Genomic DNA, 27,991 nt, shown 5'->3' with positions numbered 1-27,991 from the left:
TCCCAAAAAGCATGCTATGAAAGAAAAAAACACAGACGTTTATTGACCTTTTTTTTTTAGAAAAAAATAACAATGGAATAATGAAAACATCAAAACACCATTTGAGAGTTAGTTTTTTTCTTATAAAACCACTACAGACAAGCAAAAACCTCATAGCTTTCTACCCATTTTTCTTAGATATTCAATATTTGAAGTTAACTTGCTTCATAATCTTGTGTTGTGCAAATAGCCAATTCTGGTGATTCAAGTATAAAAACATGGCCCTACATGAATATCATATTAAAATTATTCATTCATAGACATTCATCACGTGCTTCCATAAAGGTAGATGTAGCTATATATTCACATCTGTGTGGAACTTTAGTCATGCAGTGTTCCTTTGTATTGTTTTGTAGTATTCATTTTAATAAAAAATGTTTCAAGGCTGTATTCTTCAATGAAATCACCTCAAATTATGTAATTTTCATTAGTCATGCTGAATTTGTTATTTTAAAAGCAGAACAAAAGGATTTCTTGTTGTTCTCTACATACTTTCACATAGAACAACAGGCTTAATCCAACTCTTCATGTATAATGTGAATAGAATAGTCTTCTTTTTGATGCAGTAAACTCCTGCAGCAATAAGATCTTTGAAGCCTGCCAGAATTGAGTCTGAGTATATTTTGGATTGCAGTTGAAGAAATTGCTTGGTTTGCCCGATCCATGCCACTTTTTCTTTCCTAATCCAATCAAATTATAATAGATGCATTTAGTTCCTACTGCCTGTACATGCTACACATTAAGTGACAAATATATACTACAACTGTGGCAAAGCAACATAAACCTTTTTCAATATTCAATATGTGAATAAAAATGCTTTCACTGCCACTAAAAAGTCTCCAAGCTGATATCAGTATCTGATTTAACTCAAGCCTCATATCATCAAATTCCCTTGAGACAGTGATCGCGTCATTTCTGTGTGCACAAAGTAGGTCTTGAGCTCTCCTTTGCCCTTTACGTTAATAATGCCTCGACATGAGCACATATAGCCTAGTTGTAGAAGGATGCGGCTGGTCTCCTCGGTCACCTGCAAATGGTGGAAAAATTGATTACAGCCATCCATGTCTTTTTTCCCTCATCACGAGTGCTAAGGGATTATAAAATAAGCACTACTTGCAAAATATTATTCATTGGCAGCAACGATGTCAGAGACAAAATGGTCATTCATTTCTTCTTTTAAAAAAAAAAATGATTATGAATTAATTATTTCGCAAAAGGGGCATGGTGACTATGCACATGCTCAGTAGCGCTGCAGAGCTTATTTCAACAAGGGAGCCTAACTCGTCAGAACACCTGCACCAAGGGGCTTGCAGACCAGTGGTTAGAGACCACCGACTTACGTCACTCAAGTGGAAAACCAATACAGTTTATCAGTGCTAAGGCAGAGAGCAAATTAAAAAAGAGCGGAAGCCGTCACTTGGGATGTGATGTTCTGCTGCTATAAATAGATTGTCTCGCAAGAATAATAGTTTTATCTTTGACTCATCTGTTCTGTCATTTAAAATGTCAACAGCGACAAATGAAATGGCTGTGCTTGGGAAACAAAGAATTGAGCAAATACAGTACCAGAAGAGCACTCAAACTGATTTGTCCTTCAGAGCAGCACAGATAAACAGTTAATGTTTTTCTTTTCCATCTATTTTGTGCAATTAGTTTTTGCTTTTACCAAAACGGGGCCATTATTAGTGTCCGGTGATTGGTCTGCAGGGCATTAATTATGTTTACATGTAATACTCTCCATCTTACTTTATTCAAACACTAGCTCATATTGTGACACATGGTGCATAATAAAACTACTAATGAACAGAAAGGAATGAATAGTAAAAACAAGTTTTGGTGGCTTTGTACACTTATTAAAGAGGTTACTGCATGCTTAGTGTGCTGTTTTTAGGAATCACAAAAACATCTCCTTTGCTTACCTGTATTTTTCCCAGTATCCCTGTGCTGTCCATTCGGCTGGCTACATTCACAGTGTTCCCCCATATATCATACTGCGGTTTCTGTGCACCAATAACTCCAGCAATCACTGCGCCATGGTTGATTCCTACATTATACCAAAAAAGTCATTATTAGAATAAAACCACAGTAGGTATGCATTCGAACTATTGTCATTGTGCTTTATAAAAAGCCAATGCAAAGACATGCATGGTATTCTGATTGGACACTCTAAATTGTCCCTAGGTATGAGTGTCAGCGTGAATGGTTGTTTGTCTCCTTGTGCCCTGCGATTGGCTGGCCACCAATTCAGGGTCTTCCCCAACCCCTGACCCAAAGTCAGCTGGGATAGGCTCCAGCACCCCCCGCAAGGATGAAGCAGTTCGGAAAATTATAATTCAATTTTGGTCCATTCAAAGCACAAAAAATAACCAAGAATTACATTCCACATGGTTACTTATTCTAAGTGGTCAAAAAATATGAGGCTCTTTCTCTTCAACGGTGAAAGCCTCTGTCAAAGTACTTCTCGAAATACTGCACAGCATGCCTCTATGTTGGCCAATGAGTTAATTTCTAGAGAGGAAGTTGATCACAGCCACACAGTGGTACTCATTTATCCTGTTAAAACAGTAGGTGGGAATTTTCACCAGCCTCCCAGTGTGTCTGTCTGACAACAGCAGGGATGTACTGTCACACACAGGCACACTGCTGAGTTAATGGAGCATCACATGCTGTGCTCTTTGGACAGGTTGAAGATATTGAACTCTTGCTCCTGCCACATGCAGTGAGCTGTGACCCTGCTGTCTGTTTTCCTCTTCCCTTCATTACCACGTTGCCACCAAGATATATATGTATAGACTACAATGAATTTGCAAGCATGGATGACGTTTTGCTGGTTCTAGTTAACCTAATTGAAGTGTGCATGTAGATGGCAAAAATGTCCCACATTAACCAACAATTACCTCTTATCATTATGCACAATTTTAAACTCACCAACTCTTAGTTTGAAATCATTGAAGGAGTGTCTGTTGATAACATCAAGCTTGCCCACTAAAGCAAATGCGAACTCCACCATCGTTCCAATATGCATGTATTGCCTGTCATGTTCCTATGGATACAAAACACAGCATTTGACCAAAAGACATAGGTTATCAAAATGGATTGCGTAGTACTTTTAAAGTGTTTGTGATGATATTAACCTGAGATGAGTACTCAAGTCCAGGTGAGGCATTGAGCCCTGTAGCAGCCATGTATGTGCTTCCAATAGTTTTTATCTTTTCCACACCACTGAACTTTGGCTTCGACAATAGCTGAACAAAACACAGCAAATCTGATGTATACAAGAATAACAATATAATGTACAATTCCTGTAAAATATGTATGCATATGATAGAATTTATTGACATTTTTATTTTTCCTGTAATACGTTAGTAGATAAAAAAGTTACAAATAACCCCCTATCCAATAAAACAAACAAAACCTATACAGGTTGCTTCTGATTTTTATTTACCTCATCAAAATCGGCAATGATCTCATTGAGAAGCCGGAGACACTCCAATCCTTCCTTGTTGACATCGGATTCTGTGTAAAATTCTTTAAAGTCTGGGATGGATGCAAACATGACGCATACCAGATCATAAGATTGGTGGTAAAGATCCTGCAAGATAATAAATAAATAAAATAATGTCACAATAACACAAGTTAAAATGCACTCGTTTATGATAAAATTCAGATAGCCAAGGGGGAGCCAGGCACAGGTTTTGATAATAGCATCACTTGAGATGCCTTGGCATTCAAACATAGATACATTTATATATACACTTTTCCAAATGGTTGTATCATAAATATCATTCTATAAAATTGTTTTACCATCCAAAACCTGTGTGGTGTACTTGATATTAGCATCGAATACAAAACATTTCGTTGATTTTTACGATGAACATCTAGTTTCTCGTCCTGCAAACATGATTTAATGAGACTTCATGTTGTCTACTGCAGTCACCCATGAGGCACCCAGATTGGGTAAACATAAAAAGGTAATCTATTTATTTTATATGACAGATTTAATGTAGTAGCAATATAGTGTCAATTACTTTACTTGGCATATGACAAACACTTTCCACAACTGGGTGAGTAGGTATTTCATTTTTTAAAACGCCCTACCACGTTGGGTTTCTGACAATGTGTCTCTCATTCAGATGTCAGCTGCAATCAATAGGATTTTGACTGTAAGAAACTTCCTTCTTTGACTATTTTCAATCCTTTTAACATTAGTCTTAGCAACCGTAGACTTCAGAGACCTTGCCTACTTTGGTAGGTGGCTCAGGGGCTCAAAACCCCCAAAATGAACATTATTAATAAGTCTAACCTCATTCTTCCAGTTCCGCGCCAGGAAGTGCTCAGCAACATGTGCGGGCAAGACATTCTCCAACAAAACACGGTTTAGGTTTTCCATAGTTTCAATCTCCTCGCACTCTTTCTTGAACTTGTTCTTCCACAGAAAGTCTAACCTACAGTAATATTCATTCTGTTACAAGAGGACACAGAAATGAAGAGACTGAAGGTACACTCTGACAGCTTGTGTCCATCAAGAAACTGAAAAATTACAGATTTGAAAAATTAAAGACTTTTCACACTAGTTTCAGTTCCAAGTACCACTCTCAAATAGAACATTTTTCCATTTTTTAGATTCTTCACACTGCGCAAATGTATCAACGCTTCTTTGCGCAGGTACATAGCACCCCCTCACCACCTACATGATTAATGTTTGTTGACGGCACACTGCGTGTTGCTTGCGCTAGTGTGAAAAGTCATTCAATGCATACACATACACACAAAACTGCGGAATCTCTAAATGTTATACAGCTGAAAGCATTCTAAATCTCTTGAAAATTTTAACTTGTACAATTTATATTCGGAAACTTTATTGCATTTCACAAGAGCTCTGTGTGCCAAACACCCAACTCAAATTATTTCAGAGCAAAATCTGCGAACTTTATTTGACTTTGGAGGTTTCACAGCATAAGCAACAAAGCTTCTTAATCACCTCGTTTAAAAACATGTTACATACAATTATCTTGTAAAATTTTATTAATTTATTCATTTTAAAGACCGCTGATCCTCACAAAATGGAATATTAAGATGCGGAGAACATGACAACTTCACAAGTGAAGGCAAAATTGCTTTTGTTTTTCTTAAACAATAAAAATCTTACAATAAAACTAGGAATAAGGTGATTCATATCCTGTAAAAATCTTTTTATCTGACACTCAAACAGCACAATATTACAGTGACAGATTACAGTTCTATATCGCCAGCTGTTGTTGCACTACGCTTCATTGCTCAAACCATCTGCAAAAGAACTTACCTGCCGAGCAAGCACTAGTAAAGTGATGAAAAAGATGAAGAGTGAAATAGAGCCCATAGTCTTCAGGTCTTTGAGGACGCCTGGTCTTGAAGCCCAGAAGAAAGAGACAAAAATGCATTTTTAGCTGACAGGAGGAGATGAAATATAGAGAACGATGTGAAAAATCGGAGTATTATAAGTAAATACCAGCAATGCGTCATTTGTAATGCAGGCAGTGATCAGTTTGTCACATGATTGGTTGACAGACCGTATTATTCCAAGCTCTTACTAAATTAAAACTGTCTTATCTGTTTTGCTGTGACAAGTGCATATATGTTTACAATTCACATTCCTGTGCTGTGCCATGTTTTTCCAAAAGACATCATTAAAGGGAAAGAATTTCCAGAAACTTGGGACTTGTAATTTACCGGAAGATCTAATTACTGCCACGTATAAATGTGTTAGAGACGGACTGTGTGTCCGTATCCATGAATCAGGACTACTTAAAAGGGAAGGTAATGTATTGTAATTAGATATCCAGATTTTACAATTAAACTGATTATTTAATGGAAGTGTCAAATGTGCATACGGCTCAATCAATTGCAATCATTTTTGCAAGCACATTTTGAATATTAATGAACATTCAGGCTTATCAAGAGAAGTCTTATCTTCAGACAACGGTCTCGTTTATTATTGCATTAGTTCTTGGAAAAGGACAGCCTTGGTGAGTGGAGGTTACACAAAGAGAGCAAATGCTAGCTAATTCAGAATTTCTTTATTGTACAAAGCTCTCCCTAAAAGTACTCTTTGTGCAAGATTAGTGCACAACATTTAAAGGTTATGAGTGGAGTCACTTTGATTGGCCATGACTAAAGAGGTTACGCCGGAAAAACTGAAAATAATGCCTTATCACTTTCTGGTCCTACAGGTAAAATAAAAATGGAATATAAATTATTTGAAAGGACTGCTTCTAAAAATGCAAAAGAAAGTTCATCCTGCCCCTTATTTAATATTTGTATTTAAAAATAAGACAAACAAAGAAAAAAAAAAAGACATTTCCCATTAAGGCATAATTGCTAACAACAGGCAAATTTTCAATCAATGAATACTCTTGCCCAAACATTGAGTGTTCTGATTCTTTAAATGTGTATAAACACTGATATAATATTACATTACACTTTTTCATTGCAAACTTAATGTGGCAAGTGCTACAGTATATACATACTGGATGGAAAATCCTCATTATACTATCAATATATTTGCTATTCCAGTAATGCATCGTGTAATAAGTTAGAGTACCCTCCAAACCTTCCTAGTTTTGTGCCAATGATGTTATGAACTGCAGACTGAGTAATCTTAGTTTGAGAGAAAAGAAAAAGGAAATGATGATTGCCTTGTTTCAAGCTATTTCGGCCTGATGGGCTACAAAGACACTTTCAGCTGCCCCAACTGCTTTCTTTTTACCCACCTTTGCACAGTAACATGATATCACGGTAAAGAATACAAATAAATACCTTCCCTCACAAATGGTTTATGTACACATTTGAACACTCTTCCACTCATCCTCAGCAAAAAATGTATTGCTCATTACACACACATACCTGTCTAGGCTTTCAGCTCTGTACAGGAATCTGCTATATTCATCCAAGAGGGATGCATGCGTATGGAGAATTATGATGTTGTAAACCACCACAGCCGTCAACATGGTTAACATTTTCAACTCATAGTTTATCCTCAGGAACACCGAGCAAGAGATCAGGCCTAAAATGCAGCTGTAAATTAAATACTAGAAAGACAAATGAGATTTATGAGGAAACAAAAATGAAAGATAAAGATATATTCAGATGAAGAGAAACATATTGAGTTCCTCATCTAAAATTTAACTTACTGGAAGATAGAAGTTGTTTTTGCCCATAAAAGCAACTGGTTGTCCATCTGGGTAAGGGTGTGTTTCATTGGAGGAATTGTATACAGAAATTGGAGGCAAAGCAGCATCTTCCAAAAAAAACTGGAACAAAAGACAACATCATTCACCTGATGAAATGAACATATTCTTTAATCTGTTCTTGCAAACAATCTGTGTAATTCAATTCATATCCGTGTACATACAAATCCTGAAATGTTTTAGATTCATCCATTTCGTAACCTGTTGTTCAGATTCACTTTTTATGGCATGTGCATGACCACAAGTAAAAAACTCAATTTATTACAGGGATACAAATGCAGTAGTATATGTGACTTACATTACAGCTAGTTGGGGAGCACTATTTGCAGGATTATTATTCTTGGACGTCATTCTCAAGCCTAATTATTTCTGCTTCTGTCACAGCATTCTGTCTATACACATGAGAACTTACCATGTTAAATACTGCCATAGTGAGTATGAGAGCTGTGGTTGTCAAGGTGAGTGTGATCCGGGCTAATGGCTTGTTGGCAATAATGAATGAAGACCTTAGCAGCCACATCCATGAATTCGGACCACTTTTGCTGCAGTGCTGCAAGATGACATAAAATACATATATGCTCTCGTCATTAATCTCATTAAAGAATGTAAATAAGACATACTTTAGCACCTGAAAAATGAAACCATTGGACGTTTTAAATATTGGATTACAATTGGAGATACGTGTATTACTCTCATAACATAAGACAAATGAAAGAATCACACAATTTAATTGTGTTGAAAAAAATGTCACTCACCATGAAGTGCCCGATGAAACATATGAAGACAATCAAGGAAAGGAAAAAAAATGCCAAACCAAAAGATATTCCCAAGATGGTGGTCCTGAAAAGATAAATTGGAAATTTGAATCATTCTCCATCAGTTTGTTTTCGGCAATTGATGCAATTGTTAGGAGACAAAATACACGTACTTTGGTAAGACAAGTATCTGTACAATGAAAATGCAAGAAAATATAAGACAGGCGCAGGTGACGTAATATTTGAAGGCTGGCAGAATTGTTGTTCTGTACTAAAAAGGAGAAAAGGGGAGATTATTAACAAAACAATTATCCAGTACTGTATTTTTAGCAACCATTGTCACTTCTTACCTCCTTCTCCAGGGATTTATTGTGAAAAAACAATGATATTCTTTGGATGTCTTCAGACTTGAGCCACTGCCTGGAGGCACAGTCATTTAGGGCAAAAATGTCATCATTTCCAACCATTAGAAAAAGTTCTGTGACTCCCCTTACTTTTGGGAATTAATGCCATCAAATGTCCTGATCATCCTCTCATTAAGTTCCTCTTCAAACCGCTTCTTCTGAGACTTTGTCCTGATGGCAGGGGTAGAAAGACTAAATAGTTACATATTTTGACGAGATAATTCATGCGCATCAACGCCTTGAGCGGAAGTCAAGAGTTGTTAAAAGTAGTGTCAATGCAACTCATTCTAGAATAGTGAAACACGTAGCTTGCCTTTCAGATCTCTGGAAATGATACTGTCCCATTGGCACGTCCTGGAAAAGATAAAGGAATTCAAGAGGTGACCAATTATAGCGAGGTTCATTCATCACATTTTATATTCCAACAGATAAATTGTAAACATGAAGAAAGTTACACACAGCTGTGTTGATCTTTCCGTTCTCATTTGTCATACTGTCTCTGTGGTGCAGATTGGCAAAAGGTTTGGCTGCCCCCCAAGACTCCAAATAGCGGGTCATCCTAACTGAGGCTCTCATCTTGGCCCCGTCAAGTGTGTGTCTAGGCCTATAGTGTTGCTGCGGGCTGCGACGTTCCACCTGAGCATAGAAAATTATGGGAGAACTTTACAGTTTCTTAAATTTCATTGTTAAATCAAATAGTCAGAATTAATCATTTTCCATGCCTGTTATGCTCAGAACATACTGATAATTCAAAACGAAGTGTTTAATCAGCCTACCGCTCTAAATCAATGTATTATATATTTTTATACTGGATTACTTAATTGTCTGGGTGAAACCATGTAAAGTTCTCCATCATGTGTTTGAATTAAGATAATAGAAGAAAAGCAAAGATAGTTGGTTGTTACAAAGAGTTTTCAAGGCTTTTCATTTTTATATTTAGATTTACAGCAGATTTTGTAATGGGGTCAAATTTAAAACACATTGAAGCCTCTTTTTTCAAGTCGTTTTTTTCAAGCTAAAGTGGCTCCACTTCATGGATGTGGCTGCTAAAATCATACACACACAAAGAGTATTTGAACGTGTTTTATTACCTTTGGGTTGATAACCAAATATGTGATAACTCCGTGCTCTTTGAGATAAGGATCTCTCTCTTGCCCGTCCCCATCTTCTACTTTATAGGCTGCATTTAGGTGCTCCAGTGTCTCTGAAGTGATGTGTACTCGCCTGGAATTTTGAGGGAATGATCATGAATTTGGTTATCATTTCCTTCAAGCAGTGATGTAAGCTATCAAGAATGATATAAAGTGGAACTGTTAAAGTCCATCCTAGAGAAATGTTTGTGAGAAATCAGAGTTTAACGATGCACATAAATGTCTTTTGATCTTTCACTCTTTCTAAGGCCCTTTTTAAGCTTGTGATGCTAATAGCACCACACAATAAAGACTCAATTTTCTTTAATATCTTTTTTTCAAAGTTATGATGTACAAAAGTGGGACTAAATGATGTTAAACCAACAAATCAGCTCATTAGATCTTTCAAATCCTTGTAAAGCAATTGCCTGAACTAAAAGCTTTATTCTTTTTCAAGAAATTATATTTAAGAATCAAATTTGAAATGTTCATATAAAGGATTACAGACCATATTTAGTCAATTGATAACTCAACTCAATTTCAATCACTATTGGGGAAATCTAATATTTTAAGCATTATTGAAGGCCATTAAGTATCCCAGAATTCATTGTATTTTCCCTTAGCGGTTCCACTATATTGTAAATAGCCAATATCACAACATCTTTTTGTGCTCTTGCCAACTTTCACTCACCCTGGTACACCTCCTGCTTCCATGTGGTTGGCCAGCGTGACATCATGTGACCAAACATCATACTGCCATTTCTGAAGTCCAATGACCCCACACAGAACATTTCCTGAATGCACGCCAACACGCATATTGATGTCAACCCCTGTGGCATCACGCACTTTCCTGTCATGCATCAGAACCACACTTATAACTGTGGAGGAGGTAACAAAATCAACATTCAAACTGTCAAACTTCTAAGAAAATGATGTAAACTATGTCGCGGCAAGCAACTGTCAATTATGTAAATTAGTCTTTTTTGGAGGCAGTGGGCGTGACGCAACTACCTTGAATGAACAATCTTTTTCCACACCCTGTAGACATAATAGTTATGAGGGATTATCACATGAATTGGGGAGGGATCTTTTAATTTGGAGAACAACAGTTGAGTGTTAAACCGTTATCAATCATAAAAGTTTTTTTTACTGGTAGATCAAATGTGGTGTCGTACAGAGGCGTTCACAGAAGGAGACATCTGACTTACTTGATGGCCTCACACATGTCCAGACCCATCTTAACACAGTTCTTGGCATGATTTGGTAGAGACTCTGGTAGGCCAGATACGCAATAGTAACAATCCCCAAGGATTTTTATCCGCATACATTCATTTTCCTGTGTATAAAAGATTGAGCACACGGAGAGAACATCACCAGAATGCGTCTTTTAAACTTGGGATGCATTGTATATATAGATATTAGACACATCGACAACTGTAATTATAAAAAAAATGCTTTATCTTTCTATACTTTTGTGATTCGCATCTTCCTTTCTTCATAAGGAAACTTTAATACAATATTTCTACAATGAAGCAGTAGAATAAGTCAGAATGCTTGGTTTGTCACATTTCATATGCCAAATGATTAAAAAAAAAGAAATCTATTCTCTAGTAAAAGATAGATATGTTAAGATTCATTGAAAGCAAGAGTATTTACCTTGGCAATCTGGTCAAATTTGCCAAACAATTCATTTAGCATGTGAACCAGCTCGCCTGGTGAGCAGTCACTGGCAAGGCGTGTAAATCCAACTATATCGGCATAGAGTATGCTACAAAATAAGAAAGAAGGATTTATGATCGAGATGCCACTCAGATATGTGCACTCAATTATTTGCATAAGATTATTATACAATACGGATTAATTGTACATGCCTGACATTGGTGTGCCTCTGGACATAAAGGTTATGAAAATTGTTTGTGTTCTCCATCTGACCAAAGTTTGGTCCTTTTAGTCTCTGGATAATCTCTGCTTTCATCACACGAGCTATGTGTGCTGGCAGCAGTGACAACAACAGACGCTCCTGATGATACAAAAAAAAGAAAAATATTGTAGGTCAAGCTCTAAACATTATTGGGTAATCAAAACAATAGGAGTTAATGTTTAAACATTAATTATGAGGACAGATTTATTTTCGATGCCCATCATTTTTTAACAAATCAGCAGTGTCTTTCATAGAACACAATATGGCATTTGTCATTATTCCATCATTTGCAGCAGTAAAAAGTATGAGCAAGTGTCATACTCCCTCTTTTTTTATTTTCTCAGTGCCACTTGAAATAGAGCCCCATGGTCGTTTCTCAGCAAACATTACTTTGGAATTTATGATCGTACATCTTGCTGTCCTTGGACTACTCATTCAAAATATACACACTATTTGAAATTCAGGATTAATGCATGAAACAAACAGCTACTATTTTGAGTGCACTGAGTTCAAAGGCATTACCCACAGAGCTACTGGACAACTCATTTTTAGTTTGAAATAAAAAAGGCACAATCTAGATTCACCATGCAGCAAACAAAACACTCTTCTTTCTATATTTGTAAACTAACGAGCCTAACAGAACCCCCATCCCTATCACTCCTCCAAAATATTACTGTACTGTAACACACAGCAGCAGTCCAAACTTCCATTAACACCTTGCTCTCACACGCCTTAACCTCAATGTACACCACACTGTGTTACAGATGGTGGATTTGGATGAGAAAACATTCAACAAACACATACACGTATGGAATGAAAAAGGAACAACAAAAACGAAATGCAACTGAGAGGTAAGTGACCTGTATCCATAACAGCAGAATGCCAAATTACAAGTCTCTAACTATCACTTATTTAGGTCTTTTGCCGAGTAAACGCAGCTTATGGAGAAGCACCACCAATTTCTTCATACGCAGTTTCTGGGTGTGATGACAAGTAGGCTTTTTTTGTTGTTGATAATGACGACAGGGCCTATGTCCGATTATTATTATTTTTATAATAATAATAATCGGACATAAAAATCTAAATCAATCAAAATCCTATCATACCATGACATTATATATATATATATATATATATATATATATATATATATATATATATATATATATATATATATATATATATATATATATATATATATATATATATATATATATATATATATATATATATATATATATATATATATATATATATATATATATATATATATATATATATATATATATATATATATATATATATATATATATATATATATATATATATATATATATATATATATATATATATATATATATATATATATATATATATATATATATATATATATATATATATATATATATATATATATATATATATATATATATATATATATATATATATATATATATATATATATATATATATATATATATATATATATATATATATATATATATATATATATATATATATATATATATATATATATATATATATATATATATATATATATATATATATATATATATATATATATATATATATATATATATATATATATATATATATATATATATATATATATATATATATATATATATATATATATATATATATATATATATATATATATATATATATATATATATATATATATATATATATATATATATATATATATATATATATATATATATATATATATATATATATATATATATATATATATATATATATATATATATATATATATATATATATATATATATATATATATATATATATATATATATATATATATATATATATATATATATATATATATATATATATATATATATATATATATATATATATATATATATATATATATATATATATATATATATATATATATATATATATATATATATATATATATATATATATATATATATATATATATATATATATATATATATATATATATATATATATATATATATATATATATATATATATATATATATATATATATATATATATATATATATATATATATATATATATATATATATATATATATATATATATATATATATATATATCTTCATTTTTACTGCCTCACATTTCCTGACTAAATGACCATTTATCCATTGGCATATTGAACCTGTTACCTGCTGTCTCTTTTCAAATTCCAGTTTAATTGGGGATTTGATGCAGTTGCAGGTATCCTGATAGGTCTGTTTAAGTGCCAACTCCATCAGGTGTTTGTGGTATGCCCCTGCCATGTTGCCACACATGAAAATGATGATATTGGCCAAAATCTGAAAAATCATAAGCAAATGTTACCGCTCATTGACAGTGTTTTCTACACATTAAGCATAAAATATCAGGAAAAGTTTCTCCCAAATACTGTAGCTAGTACTTTAGAATAAATCAAGGGACTAAATATTACCAAAACAGTTTACGTATACTGTTTCGTGATTCACAGTTCCAAGAATGATTTATAAGAATTCAGAATCATGAAATTGCATAAACTAAGTTCCAAGTTCTTACTACTTGCATGAGAGAAGTGCAATAAAAGTAATCATCAAACCATAGCAACTGGTTCTCAATTGCATTAAGGTGGTAACCATGGACAATTGCTCCCATGAATGTCTTTATGACATTATGAATGACCCCACAAGACACGAGTATTTTATTCCCAACTCTCCTGAGGATGTTTATCCACATCACAATGAAATCTTGATTTAAAAGATACTTCAGTTTGTGAATAGGCCACCAGTGTCTTAGCAACAAAGAGTACTGTAGTCTTTCTTTGACACCTTTGTGTTTCCAGACGAGTCATGTCTAAATTATGTTCAGTCCTCTGAGGGAGCGGGACAAAAGACGGAACACCTTGACAACGACTAATCGCTTTGGTATCGCTGTTCCTTCCAAATGTGAGCATCGCACAAATATTTGGGCAATTATTCTGGCAATTATTCCGATTATGTTTTTAAACTGACTGGGCTGGGAGACAATTCAACCCCAGCTGTTGTCCTTAGTTAACTGGGATTGGCTCCAGCACTTTGACGGCTCTCGTGAGGATCTACGATACACAGATGGATGCATGGAATTCATAAAAATATCGTGGTTTGTTTGGGTTCAGTGCATCACATCAGAAAGTTCTCTTGTGCATCTTCATGTCTCTTTTAACATAAATACCATTAGCTAATTGAGTATGTCTCAATTAGAACACATTGTAATCTATAACATGTGATTTGGAAGATTCAATCACTTTAATTTAGAAGAATAAAAAGGTACAACATGCAGCTGGTAACCTAGACTGATGTTGTCACCGTACATTACTGCAACTAATGTTTTTTATTGTATGGAATGTGTGCTAGGTGACCCGAAATGTGCAAACGGTACTACAGTTCACCTCACATGCATTAACTCCACTTCTTACATGCATTCTATTCTATAAGTCATAGTAACACTGTAGCTTGTATTTTCCAGATTGAGATTTAACACAACAAAATGTATTCATTCCAAACTGCTAAATTCAATGCAAAAGATTTAAGTGATCATCACTATTTTCAAGTGAATTGAAAGCCCTCAAGTCCTACTCTCTATGGACTCAAACTGTTTGCACAGTGACCCCAAGTGTTTCTGTGCCAGAAAGTGTGGAAAACGAAGGCAAGCAAAAATTATCCGGGGTCATTTTTTTGAGTGTTTCAGGACAAGCTGGAAAAACCATTTGGCGTTATTGGGACAGTTCAAGATTATCCCAATCTACTTAGGATAATTTCGATTGGCCTACAAAATGAAAATATACAATAAATCACTAGCTTGGGACTGAAAATATATTGCTATTCAACAACAGTCAGGAGAATAAAAAATACATTTTTAAAAACCATTTATAGATGGATGCGACTATTGTATGTTGATGTTAAATGAAAATTCTGTCTGCGCATAATTTAACCACGTGTATTCCTCATATTTATGAGATGGCATTAGAAAATTCATCTGTTTTAATTTGGTGGACACCATTGGGTGATTGATTTAAAATTATCTAGGGAAAAAAAAAGCACAGGAGAACGATGTGATATTTTAATGATATTCTTTGTGCGGCTTTCAATGACAAAAAAAATATATCCTGCAAGTGATTACATACCCATCAGTTGAAAATAAAATAGGAGGAAAAAAAGACAACAGTATTTTTCGGAGTAAAGGACACACTTAAAATCCTTTTTTATTATTATTTATATAATTATTCCCCCAAATTGTCAGGGCCTTTTATAATCCAGTGCATTTTATAAACGAATTCGGATTGTACTTAATGACCTCGAACCTGTTTTTGTTGGAGCATAACTGCATTGTACTGCTTCAGTAAAGAGCTCAAAAACACATTTATCAAACTCATGAATGAAACAACCAAAAAAATAAAATTAAACAATAATTACAATGTTAAAAGATAAAGAACAAATGCAGTCCACTGAAACACCAATGCCCCTTATAATTACTTGTGCCTTTTGTCTGAAAATAAACGCGCTTGTGATGGTGTGCTTTAAAATATGTTGCACATTACATCTAAAAAGACTTGGCAAATTCATTCTGTTCTAACTTCAGTGTGAACAAACAACAGTATCACAGTACACCCGTCGTTTGTGTTTATTATAAGCCTTACCTGCCACACTACAGGTTCCAAATGATCTCCTGTATTGAAGAGGCAGACACTCAACACAGCAGTGTGTGACGCAGAAGTGAGAACACTGGCAATGATGGCATCCCGCATTGAGAATGGCAGCATCGTGTAAACCACAAAAACAATGAACAAAAAAAAGGACACCTGCAAAAAAAAGATAAGGTTGGATTTTTTTTCCGACATCAAAGCTGCAAAGATGTATATTGTTGGGAAAAAACACGTTATACAAGCCTTGAGCAAAACCATTTCAATGTAAGCCATTCCAAGATAATCAATGGGGAAACATTGTTCCTACTGTCTCATACAAAACTTTTATGCCATTTACAGTTTTAGTTTGTTTTTCTGGTGAGAATATGGAGGAGAAGAAGAGGAGAGGAGGTAGAAGTCAAAGAAAAACTGTACTTTGAGATGAATATGGGTAATTTTCTGTAGCAAATTACTGGTCTTTCACTGTTTGACAGTGATGGAAGCTGCCACTAAAGCTGCACAACTTGTGCAGATTTATTGTGTTCACCATTGTACCATACTACATTGGAACAAGAAATGTTCTTTTTTCATTATGAATCGTTGTACTTTTTTTCCAACGATATTTTCCATATTTATTGACAATAATTTGATTTCACAGGAAATAATAGGGCTTTTGTCACAGCGGTTTGATTTTTGGAAGTTTGTGTAAGATTGGGAGAAATTATTTACATGTTAAAAGATGTATTTCTGCAAGTTAAACTTGTGCATGCAACTGTCAAAGCATGTATTCATTGTGTACTTATCTCACAACTCCAATTGTTAATACAGAAAGTTCCAGGGACAATATCATTCAGCATCACTTAAAGCTCCACATTTACTCTACATGTACCTGCCTGTTTTTCATTTTTCGCATTTTTGCAGTACAACAGGAAAACATATAAAAGAGCCCCGAAAGCTGGAAAGATATTATAAGAGCTTTAACAACCACAGTATGCTGTATGAATAAATTAAATTTAACTACAACCTATGTATTAGAAGCCGCATAGTTGAGGAATACCATCTGGCTCCACAGCATAATTAGCTTACTCTGGAATGTTTCTTTCTCAAAAAGTACACTGATAGCCAATGCTTCTACTTCAATTGGATAAAATAAAATGAAAATCTTGACAGGTATCTTATAGGAGGCCAGTTTAGATGTATCTGCCAATGTAATACCCTGGCTTTAAGTGGTAATGAAAATTGGAAAATCTTCCATTGGTGTGGACGCAAATTCTCATGTAGGGAGCTTCTTACAAAGAATTATGTTATTAAGGCCCTCCAAGATCCAGTCAACAGTGCCAGTTCTACCCTTGCAGCAAATCCTCCATAATACCACCATTAAAATCAAATGATGACAATGGAGTGTCTGATTACATGAAGCTTTTAGTCGGAGGTTTGTATGGCATTTAAATGCTTGATTTACAACATACCTATGTGTGATGTTCACCATTCGGTTATTTTCCCTTGCCCTAAAAACACATTACAAACTGTATACTACACACATTTTATACTAAACATGCGCATTATTAAGGGGCTTAGTTTGCACCTCTTCAAATGAGTCTGTTGTGTATTGCTAAATAAGGTGAATGCAGCATTTTCAACCCACTGAAGCACTCACACACATACTTCTACATTTGTGGGAGAGGCAAACATCTACTGTGCATATTAAATATAGTGAATATTAAAAAAAAAAAAACAGTATCCTCTTTATAGTTCCATATTTCACAATATACTCCTATGTTGCATCAGCCCCTTTGTTTCCCTTAAAGACTTTAAGTTTTAACTTCAACGTTTGCACAGAACATGTTGATTTTGTCAAATTGTCTTTTGGGCTCCATTTCCAAAACATGGCATCAAAACGGTTGAGTTACACCGAGTTGACTTATCCGTGTTGATGCTGTGTTTTGGTTGTTAAATTCAAAGCTTGATAACACAATTATACAAGTTTGCATTATAAGTCTGACAAGACAGTTGTGATTATTCCTTTTTTATTTGCCTTGATTGCATATCATCATAACCATGACAATTTTTGTAAAATAATGGCTTGGAGTGCCTGGTTTGTTACAATTGCTGTCTATTCAAACCTCACTTCTCACATCTAATAATAGTTGTTGATAATAACTTATCCCTGCATTTTATCATCCTCCACTGATGTTCACACGATGACGCATATGGACAGACATATGTTGGGCATGCGACAAACAAATTAATTATTGATATGCACAAACACTTGGCTGGCTCATACAAAGACTTGTTATTCCTCACTTTACTGCTGCTAAAGAAAGAAGGTGAAGTTAAAAGGTCTCAATGTTGAACAAATTGACTTAGGGAGCACTGCATGTCCTGCACTACTACATTTACTTTCACTCCAGAGTACACAGTTCATTGTGTATTTTGACCTTTCCACGTCTACCCTCTCAAACAATTAGCTGATGTAATTATTTACAATTTCACCAAATAGGCATGAGTAAAACATTCATTCTTTCATTTTCCAAGCCACTTATCCTCACAAAAATCGTTGGATGCTGAAACCATTTCCAGCCAAATTTGGGCAGTAGGTGAGAAACACATTGAATTAGTTGCCAGCCAAGTGCAGGGCACAGTGAGACAAAAGACAAACATGCCTGTTTTTAGGATGTGGGAGGACAGTGGAGAACCCAGAGAAAACCCAACCAGGCACAAGGAGGACATACAAACTCCACACAGGAAGGTTAGAACCAACCAAAGATTGAACTCGCAATCTCAGAACTGTGAGGGAAAGAGACTTAACCACCCTTCCACCATGCGGCCAGGGTAAAAACAATGCACAATCATGTTTTTTTTTGTATTCATTTAACATCTATTAATATCCTTATTCCAAATTCAGTGTTGTGTAGAACAAAAACTAAAAAGCCTGCACATTAGGGACTGAGCGGGTGAATGATGGGAACGAGATGAGGGGGGGGCATAGACATTTCTCAGCAAGGGGTAGAAGCTGGACCACACAGATAAGCCTTTCTCCCAAGCAAATGCAAACAGAGAGGCTTTGTGGCGAGTGGATAAGCATTCAATTGATTTCAGGTTGGGAAATGGAGACTGAAATGTATACAAACTAACTCTGGCATACTGAGGATAGGAAATTCTACTTTGAGCCTCTGTGTTATGTTTATCTTAACTTGCATGTCACTGTACTGAAATGGAAGTGTTTTTTTCACCAATAAACTTAAATAATACTGTTTTTCATGAACCATTTATCACCTTTTTTGAAGCATGAAATACAGTCAGAAATACTGCTACATGTCTTTTGGTGCTACATAATTGCTTTTCAAAAATCTTAAGGTGTGGAGGTGAACTTTAAAATCAGACAAAACAAGTAAAATACCGATTCTCGGGTCTCTTATTTCAAGATGCTCAAAAGTACAAGTGGAAAAACACATGTAATTATGGAGAATTTGATGTCGTCTGGAGTCTGAGTCAACAAGCCGATCTCGCCAGACAAATGTTAATTAATGTGGTTGCTGCAGTCGGAGTGCACTGGTAGTATAATGGGCTGATATTTTCCATGAGGAGAAGAGGGATGAATAGAATGATGTGTGAATCAGTACACCTCAAAATGCTGCTTTGTGACAAATTAGTCCACCATTAGACATCTGCATTCAAAAGGTACTGGTGAATGGGAATTACTTGTAAAAGCAACCATTCAGCAGTCTCTGCAAGTTTCATCAAAACAACATATTTCACTGCCAGTTCCAAATGCAATGTAGGCAAAAAAACAATCATGTCACATCCCATCTTGATGGCAAGAGCAGATGATAACAAAAATGGACAGTATGAGAAGAATATAAATATTTTTGAACATAATGCTCTTTTATAAAAATATTCAGTAAGTCATGTAGCACAAGTCAGAAATATTGGTAAGTTTAACCTATTTTCCAGACCGATTTCGCTTGGAAAGCAAATTTATAGCTGATTTTCCCTTGTCATCATGATAGAGGTTGCACACGGTTTGGTTGTGGTGGTTATTAAGTGTTTGGACTGAGGAATTTGATAGATAGCTAATGTCTACAAAATGATTAATTATTGTGCAGTGTTAGGCTGCAACAATGCAGTTGATAAGGACAAAGTATCCCTTTACCATTTCAAATTGCTGATTTCAAACCAGTGTGAAAGGAGTAATTATTTGTCATTTGTATATAGTATTTAATATTGGAGCATGTTGCTATGAAACGCCAGTGCTTACATTTTTATACATGGTGGAAACCTTTTAGCGCTCATTTATGATAATGTAAATAATTGGGGAAAATGACATACTATCTGTTAACTCACTTTAGGAATTGAACAAAGACAAGTTGGTCTAATGTCATTTTGTTTTAAACCACCATTTCAGGGTGTAACTCATCTACTGCCCATAGTTGACTGGGATTTACTGGAGCACCCCCATGTTCCTCATAAGAATAACCAGTATTGGAATGATTAAATGCATGTCCAAGATACCCCTTTCAAGATTGTGTAGTTTGCCCAGTGGGGACAAAATGAAAGGCTTGTACATATATCGCCTGCACACTTCTTTTTTTTTTTTTACCAGCAGAGCAGCCACGTGTCACTTTTTTATTCAAGTACATACTGTACTGAAGTAATAGATAGGTATAGTTATGGATTCTACAAAAACTGTATGCAAGCTTGGCGAGGATTGCCTACGTCCTATTTGCTTAAAATGTGGAAATGTGTTGGCATGAATTTAAGTCATCTTCCACTAAATGATTTGAACACAACTCCATTTCTTATATGCTTGACAATTTCTTCCAAAATAAATTGAAGGCATTTATTCCACAACACCTCTGGGAATGTCAGAAAGATGCTGACAGTGGCACAGTGCCTTTCAGCTGTAATGAGCAGGTGGATCAACAACATCATGGGCAGGTACAAGAAGTTATTTGTGTTTTGCTAGAGTACAAGAAATGCTGAAAAATCTACAATTACCATGATTAAATAATGATGATTATAATGACTGAATGAAAAATAATTAATGGCTGACTGACATCACAACAATCCCAATCTAATTTCTCCTCTACTTTTTAGAGGGTTTTTTTGTGTTTCTTCTCCCCCAAATACTAATACTTGCAAAGTTATGAAGTTAGTTTTGTAATATTTAGTAAGTTAATCACTTGAGAGGTTGGCTTAATTATCTCTAATTTTCTGTAGCGGGAATTCAACACAATTCACGTTTATGACACTTCTAGCATATTGGCCTCCTTTTCAAACTGGGAAGCTAGATATAGTTATTTATATTGTCTATGAATAAAAAACAATGATTTACAGGTGTTTGTACTCACACACACACACAAAATGACTGCAATATATTCTATTTTTGGGCTTACCTGGTCCCACGGACAGACGATCCCACCGGAAAACATAAAAAGGTAACCCATTGCAACCAAGCAGGCCCAGATGACAAGGGAGAAAACCCGAAGAAGCTTCTTGAAAATGGATTCAATGCAGACCAAAACAAATACAGTCAGGAAGATGGCCATTACTGTGGGCACTGTGATTACAAACGCCACATGGTCCTCAACGTTCTGAAATAAGAATGACAAAAAATAGAAATTAAAACCAGAACTGAGTTTCAATTAGGATCACGTGAAGCATGATAGGTAATCTTATTATTGAACAATAACCGCAGGCAGAAGACTATGGCAAAGAAAACACCTGCTGTCTACTCGCTATTTCTTAACCTGCAGGCAACAAGTAAACAAAACAATTAATAAGATTACAAAAAAAAAATCAGCTTCTGATAATTAATGCACATACATTGGATTGTAGTCAGGTGCTTCTTGTTTTCTGCAGAAATATAATTGGTCAAAGTGTCTGTGCTGGATCGGTTGGAACAAAAACCTGCACCCACGGCGGCCCTCGAGGACCGGTTTGCCCACCCCTGCACTAAACACTGTGTACGTTTTTATGCACAACACCACATTCTCTTTGTATTAAGCTACGACTTTACAAAAGTCGTTGTTCGGTTAAAAGGTTAAAACAATAAATACTCTTAAATCAATTACTAAGTTGCATAAAATGTTGCAACAAAGATTTCAAACAGTCGCAGATGGAGGAGCCACTTAAACGTAAAGTGAGAGGTTTTTCTCCTGAGAGACATAAACACAACAGCACTTTAAAAACACAGAAAATTGATACATCTCAAGAGAATATGAAATAGATAGACTGCCAAAAGCCTCTTTTCCAGACTCCCTCTTCATTTTTCTCACTAAAAGAACAGGCAGGCATGTGTAAGAAAACCCTTTCAGGCACCAAATAGTCTGTCAATGTAAGTATTTTAGTACTTTAATCTGATTTGCTCATTGTAATCGACGTCACCTAATAACATGGAATAAAAGACTCCTGACATTTATTTCAGTAAACAAAAATCAGTCCAAAATCAATTGATTTATAAAGTTTAGCTGCACTAACAGCACTGAAAATATTTTGTAACACTAATTATAGTATGTTTGGACTTTCTATGAAAAATTGTAAACCTTTTCAAGGGCCAATTACAGGGGATTCGTTATTATTATTATGATCATTATTTAAAAAAAATGATTATAGTAATTCTATATTTGAAAGTGAGTGGTATGCGCCTTGGCTTCACAGTGGGAGACCTGGGTTCAAATCCAGATCAGTCCACCTGTCTGGAGTTTGCATGTTCTCCCTGGGCCTGCGTGGGTTTTCTCTGGGTACTCCAGTTTCCTCCCACATTCCAAAAGACATGCATGGTACACTGATTGGACACTCTAAATTGCCCTTAGTTATGAGTAGGTATGGTTGTTTGTCTCCTTGTGCCCTGCGATTGGCTGGCCACCAATTCAGTGTGTCCCCTGCCAGTGGCCCGAAATCAGTCAGTCAGCTTACCATGCCTGTTTCTGGAATTTGAATTGGTTGCCAGCCAATCGGATTTGTTTGTTTACCAATGCTAAAATATTTAAACAATATTAAAGTTCATATTAAAAGTGCCTGATTGATTTTACACGCAAGTGCGTAAGTGCTAGTCCAAGGTTTTATGCGGGCAAAGATTTGATTCCAGAACATTAGTCCCTCCTTGTGGAATGGATTATGGGCAAACCAAGGTTTCCCTGGGTGGTTAATATTTTAAATCTCATTGCGGCATTTTCTTTTTTCATTTTGCCTTCCATCTATTCCCTGGCCTTTAGGGTTTTCTTCCTCTCCCCCACCTTCCCTGTCTTTTCCCCATGTATGCAGTCAATGCAGTGGGACAGGAGAGGATGTGGTTGCAGAGTTTGTCTTGCCCAGAGCTGAGCTCCAAAACAGAGCAGGATTTAGGTCAGCCAGCTCGCAGGAAGGGGGGGTTGGCACTAGGATACAAGTGAAAGAGAGACAGAAATATGAGGAGGTGAAAGATGACAGAGGCACAGAATGGAGAATGGACAGAAATAGAGAAGGATGGAGAATGAAATGATGGGTGGAGCAAAAGGTCACACCAATCTCGCACGGAGCCAGAGCAAAAAGGCAGGATGTAGGACAGGAAGACACGAGATGTTTGCGGGTTTTCAGCCCAGAAACCCATTGTTAGCTGTATTTATTTGAGGTATATTTATTCAAGAAAATTCTATTTTGCAACATGCCTGTTATTGTTAAAACCTGACCCTCTGCTTAACTTTACAAAAATCGTAGAAAATAAACAGTTTATTCAACTATGATGCTACCAGCATCAGAAATTTCAGCCACAAGAAACAACAGTCAAGGCTGAAGTGATGAGTCAGATTCTTCCACACATGCATGGGAAAAAGAGATCTATTAAATGACCAATTTTTAACTTGTGAAGAAAGTTGTTAAAAGCATGGTATTTTTTTTTTAAATCTAACTCAGGATATTCATTGAGTTAATGATTTTTATTATTTTTATATTCTTACCATTAAGGTAATTTGCTGATAATCCATTATACGTTCATGGTAAATGCGTAGCACCAGGGAATGGAAGTTTCTGATTTCACCATCTGTTTTTCAAATTATGCCATTATGCAAATTATCATTGACCTAGAGTTTGGTTGACATCTGCCACGTTTTGTTTTGGATTTGGCAATATTTTGTGACAGTGATGCAATACTTTTTCCATGTAATGGAAAATCCCAAAATCCATCCATCACGGCAGATTAATCAGGGATACACCAGGAGACGGGCTATATTGCTCAAATATGTTAAAATGATGAGTTTATTCAGCCGTGCATACTCAAAGCCATGTTGTCAAACAATGGATTATCATTTAGTTTCCATTTGTTCAATGGATCAATTTGTTTTCAATTGTTAATTTGATTTGAAAGACATTTGAAGTACTTCAATGAATGACAAGGTGAGGAAAATGCCAGAAACAAACTTGCAGCCAAACTAATGAAAGCAATGTTTACGTTTCAAAAAGTGAATTTCTCTCTGTTGGTTTTATTGTCTCTGTTGGTTTCGTGTTGCAACTATCTAGCCAAGAGACTATTTCTAGGAAGAAAACAAAAATGTATAATTTTAGATGTACAATACATGCATATTCAGTGACATATTGCTTAACAAATAAACAGATAGGTCCCTTTTACTCTGCTGAATGTTTGCTTCTTCACTGCAGTGGATTTGTCAGCCTTTCCAAGCGGAGATAACCATGTCAAAATATTGAGCTTCTTTCTATAGTTCAGTCAACCGTGAGCTCAAACAATAACTAAGCCCCTCATTCCCCTCTCACTTTTATCTACCCTTTTCTTCACATTAGTGCTGCCATGTAGAGCACATGCTTTTAAAAGTTATACGCTTATCAGCATGTGTATGCACATATGGCAGAAAATGGATTTTGCACTGTTTGCATCACATACACATGGTGCTTTGTTTTAAAACATTTTTTTAATTGTCCATGTACCACCCCATGTGTGAACATGTTCTCATCCACATCCTGTAAACTTTGTTGAAATATGCCCAATATATATATTTATATTGTTTTTAATCCCAAAAGAATTTGAGGACTTTAAAATCGACTTTTTTAATAAGATTTTGCATTATACAGGCAAAGATGTAGAACTTACCAGTCCCGATGCAAAGAACACAGTCAGCAGAGCAAGGCATGCTCCCATCACTATGAGCAGGAGGAACACAATCAGTGGATGCTGCTGGCTCATACAGTAGTACGACTCATACAACCAGTCTCGTGATGTGCTCTTCCTCCCGTGACCTCCCTTATCTCCCCCACCAGAGCCCTCAGCCCGGTCCAGGAGGTACCGCTTCTTTCTGATTGCCTCTTGCCACATGGATCTTGGAGCTGAAAAGGGAGAAGTGTCAAGGATCCCAGAGGAGGCGGTGACGTCTGAGGTAATAGTTTCCACTAAAAATGAGGGGCAGTTGGTGTGTTCTACTCTCCTTCTGCTGCTGCTTGTTCTGGAGATCCTGCTGTGAGAACTCCTGATGTCCTGTGTGACCTGGCCACCCTTTTCCTTTTTTAATTCCTTCAGGCGAATGCAAGTGAAAGGTGGCTCCGAGTCGGAGTCACCACTCGCCGGCCGGAGAGGTGGCAAGAACGCACCAAGGTTTGAGCGCAGCATCCTCCTCCCCCACCTCCTTCTGCCAACATGTTGGAGCGTAAAGTGAAGGGAGAGCTGAGATGGACTGCTCTTTAGAGTCAGAGGGAGAAAGTGGGAGGGAAGTGAAGGATAAAAGGGAGGGGGAGCAAAGCTAATAGGGGGAGTGTAGGAAATATATAATAAGGTGGAGCAGCAGCAAAGGAAAAAAAGAGAACATTTCATCATGACTACTTCTGCCAAAGTTACTAATTTATCATCACATGTATTAGATTTATACCAGCAAGACTTGACAAGAAAAGCAGTTGCACTTTGGCTTTGTTTCTTCCAGTTCAGAAATCTTTGGAAATAATCCTGCATCAACTCAATGGCTACAATTGAAGATACAAGTCTGACTACATTCAGTCATTCACTGCAAGTAAATGAATGAAAACTAATTGATTAGAGATGATAATGGGGTGGTAATTAGCACTTCTGTCGTCCTGGCTTTGACGAGAGTCCAATCACACCCCAAACGCAAGATGCTTTTGGCAGCCTTACCATTGGCCAAGCAAGCCCAGAAAGAAAGCATTTGTTATTTCCTTATTTTCTTTCGACTCCTCTCGCTACCTGCTTTTTCCCCTCAGAGGAAATGGCCGAATCACACCTAGAAATGAGGCACTAAAAAGTGTTGGCACCCTCAAAAGCTTGTTAATTCTCCTTCTATCTACACCCCCCCCCCCCCCCCCTACTCTCTCTTTTTCTCTCTCTCTCTCATTTGTAACCCTCTATTAATGAAAGTTAAATCCACAAATATTAATGCAATCACTTGAAAATTGTAAAAAAAAAACATGAACAATGAATTATTTTAAAAATAATAATGAAATAACCCTAGGCAAAAAATATGGTCTATATAACTTAATGGGTTTGCACAAGCTTTTGAGGCAATCACTAGAACCAATCAGAACTGTGTGCACTTCAAACCTGAGAAAACTTGAGTAATGTGCTCATGAGGTTGTTGACAGGTTAACAAACTTTAATCATATAGCAGTGACTATAAAATAAAAATTTAAAATAAAGATGTGCAATGAATTTGAATTTATAGTTGAATTTTTGCACAGCTATAAATCACAATTAATGCAAAGTGATGGCAATCATAATGACGCAAGACCGGTCTCCAGACAAACAACAATTGCACTCACAATCACACCATCACCAAGAGTGAATCAATACATCACTGAAGTGAGGCGAAAGAACCAATGCACCATCGGGTGCCCCCTGTTTAGATTGAGATTCAGATTTATTATGGATTGAAACCTTACCAAAACCCAATTTATAGTCTTGTAGAGAACAAAAGCTGACACACTTTTTGTAGACAAGGATATTGACCTCGCTCATCTTGTTCTTGCTCTGAAATCTTTTTGTTTTGTTTGCTATTGAGCAAAACTTTAATTCAAAGGTTCAACTAAGCAAAAGAATTCAATCATTTCAACCTCTCTCAATGCCCTCTTGATAAGTGTAAGTAGTGAATTATTTGTGATTATCTAAGCCCAGACAAAGTTTCTAAAGCTGCGACTTGGTGTCTGTCTGTTGTGCAATTTTCATCAATCGTGTCATCAATGAGAGAACAAAGGCTCCATTTCACCTAACACAAATAAACTGTTAGGTGGGGCTAAAAGCAAATATTAAATAATATTGCTAGCTGCCAGCTGCCCATAATTGAAAAGTCTCACAATAAGATTGCTGACTGTTGAGTTGAATTAATTGTTAAATTCTAATTGTGTTCTGTCCCCTACAGTTAACAAGTGAGAATAACAATACAGAAATAGACTTCAACCTTACCTTCATTCTCAAGTGATGAGATGCAAAACAGAGGCAGCTGTAAAGTATTGATTGACCTGTCAGGGGTTACCTCAAGGGTAGGCAAACTATTCCACAAAGAGCCACAGTGGGTGCAGGTTTTCATTCCAACTCACAGAGTCTGGCGACCAAAAGTCCGGCAGCCAAACGTCCAAGAACCCATTTTCACCAATCTGGTGTCCTACAAGTGCAATCAGTGGATTGCAGTCAGGTGCTTCTTGTTTTCTGCAGAAATCTCACTGGTTAAACTGTCTGTGCTGGATCGATTGGAAAGAAAACCTGCACCCATAGCGGTTAAAAAAACACACCCAGGGGAGTTTTAGGTACACACCTTCACCATTTAGTCCATATGCATGTGCACATTATGTACACAAAGCTTGTATTGATCTATTGCTATACATCTTAAATTAGACAAAATC

The 27,991-nt window shown here is 35.8% G+C and overlaps 1 protein-coding gene across 5 annotated transcripts; it reads right to left on the bottom strand.

Annotated features, from left to right (window-relative positions):
- Positions 1 to 22: 22 nt before the first annotated feature.
- On the bottom strand, positions 23 to 27,763 carry adcy2a (adenylate cyclase 2a). 5 transcript variants are annotated; one of them, XM_077598797.1, is made up of 26 exons: positions 27,555 to 27,760; positions 25,245 to 25,776; positions 21,559 to 21,756; positions 16,178 to 16,339; positions 13,680 to 13,829; positions 11,426 to 11,574; positions 11,211 to 11,322; positions 10,763 to 10,890; positions 10,246 to 10,404; positions 9,516 to 9,648; positions 8,884 to 9,060; positions 8,738 to 8,778; positions 8,515 to 8,595; positions 8,371 to 8,440; positions 8,194 to 8,291; positions 8,021 to 8,105; positions 7,678 to 7,815; positions 7,209 to 7,328; positions 6,922 to 7,106; positions 5,342 to 5,426; positions 4,343 to 4,501; positions 3,485 to 3,631; positions 3,174 to 3,284; positions 2,968 to 3,082; positions 1,959 to 2,083; positions 23 to 1,066 (listed from the first exon to the last, which is right to left on the bottom strand). In XM_077598797.1, the coding sequence occupies exons 2-26, from the start codon at positions 25,755 to 25,757 to the stop codon at positions 914 to 916; spliced, it is 3,594 nt and encodes a 1,197-aa protein (XP_077454923.1). In that variant the 5' UTR covers positions 25,758 to 25,776; positions 27,555 to 27,760; the 3' UTR covers positions 23 to 913. The 5 variants fall into 5 exon arrangements, 4 of the variants coding, with proteins under 4 accessions (XP_077454923.1, XP_077454922.1, XP_077454925.1 ...); XM_077598796.1 differs by having other exon boundaries at positions 25,245 to 25,887; positions 27,555 to 27,759; XM_077598799.1 differs by lacking the exon at positions 27,555 to 27,760 and having other exon boundaries at positions 25,245 to 25,294; positions 25,360 to 25,501.
- Positions 27,764 to 27,991: the final 228 nt, after the last annotated feature.

Source organism: Stigmatopora argus, chromosome 4, assembly GCF_051989625.1.
Source record: "Stigmatopora argus isolate UIUO_Sarg chromosome 4, RoL_Sarg_1.0, whole genome shotgun sequence".
Lineage (NCBI taxonomy): Eukaryota > Metazoa > Chordata > Actinopteri > Syngnathiformes > Syngnathidae > Stigmatopora > Stigmatopora argus.
This window is presented reverse-complemented; position numbering and strand designations above follow the sequence as displayed.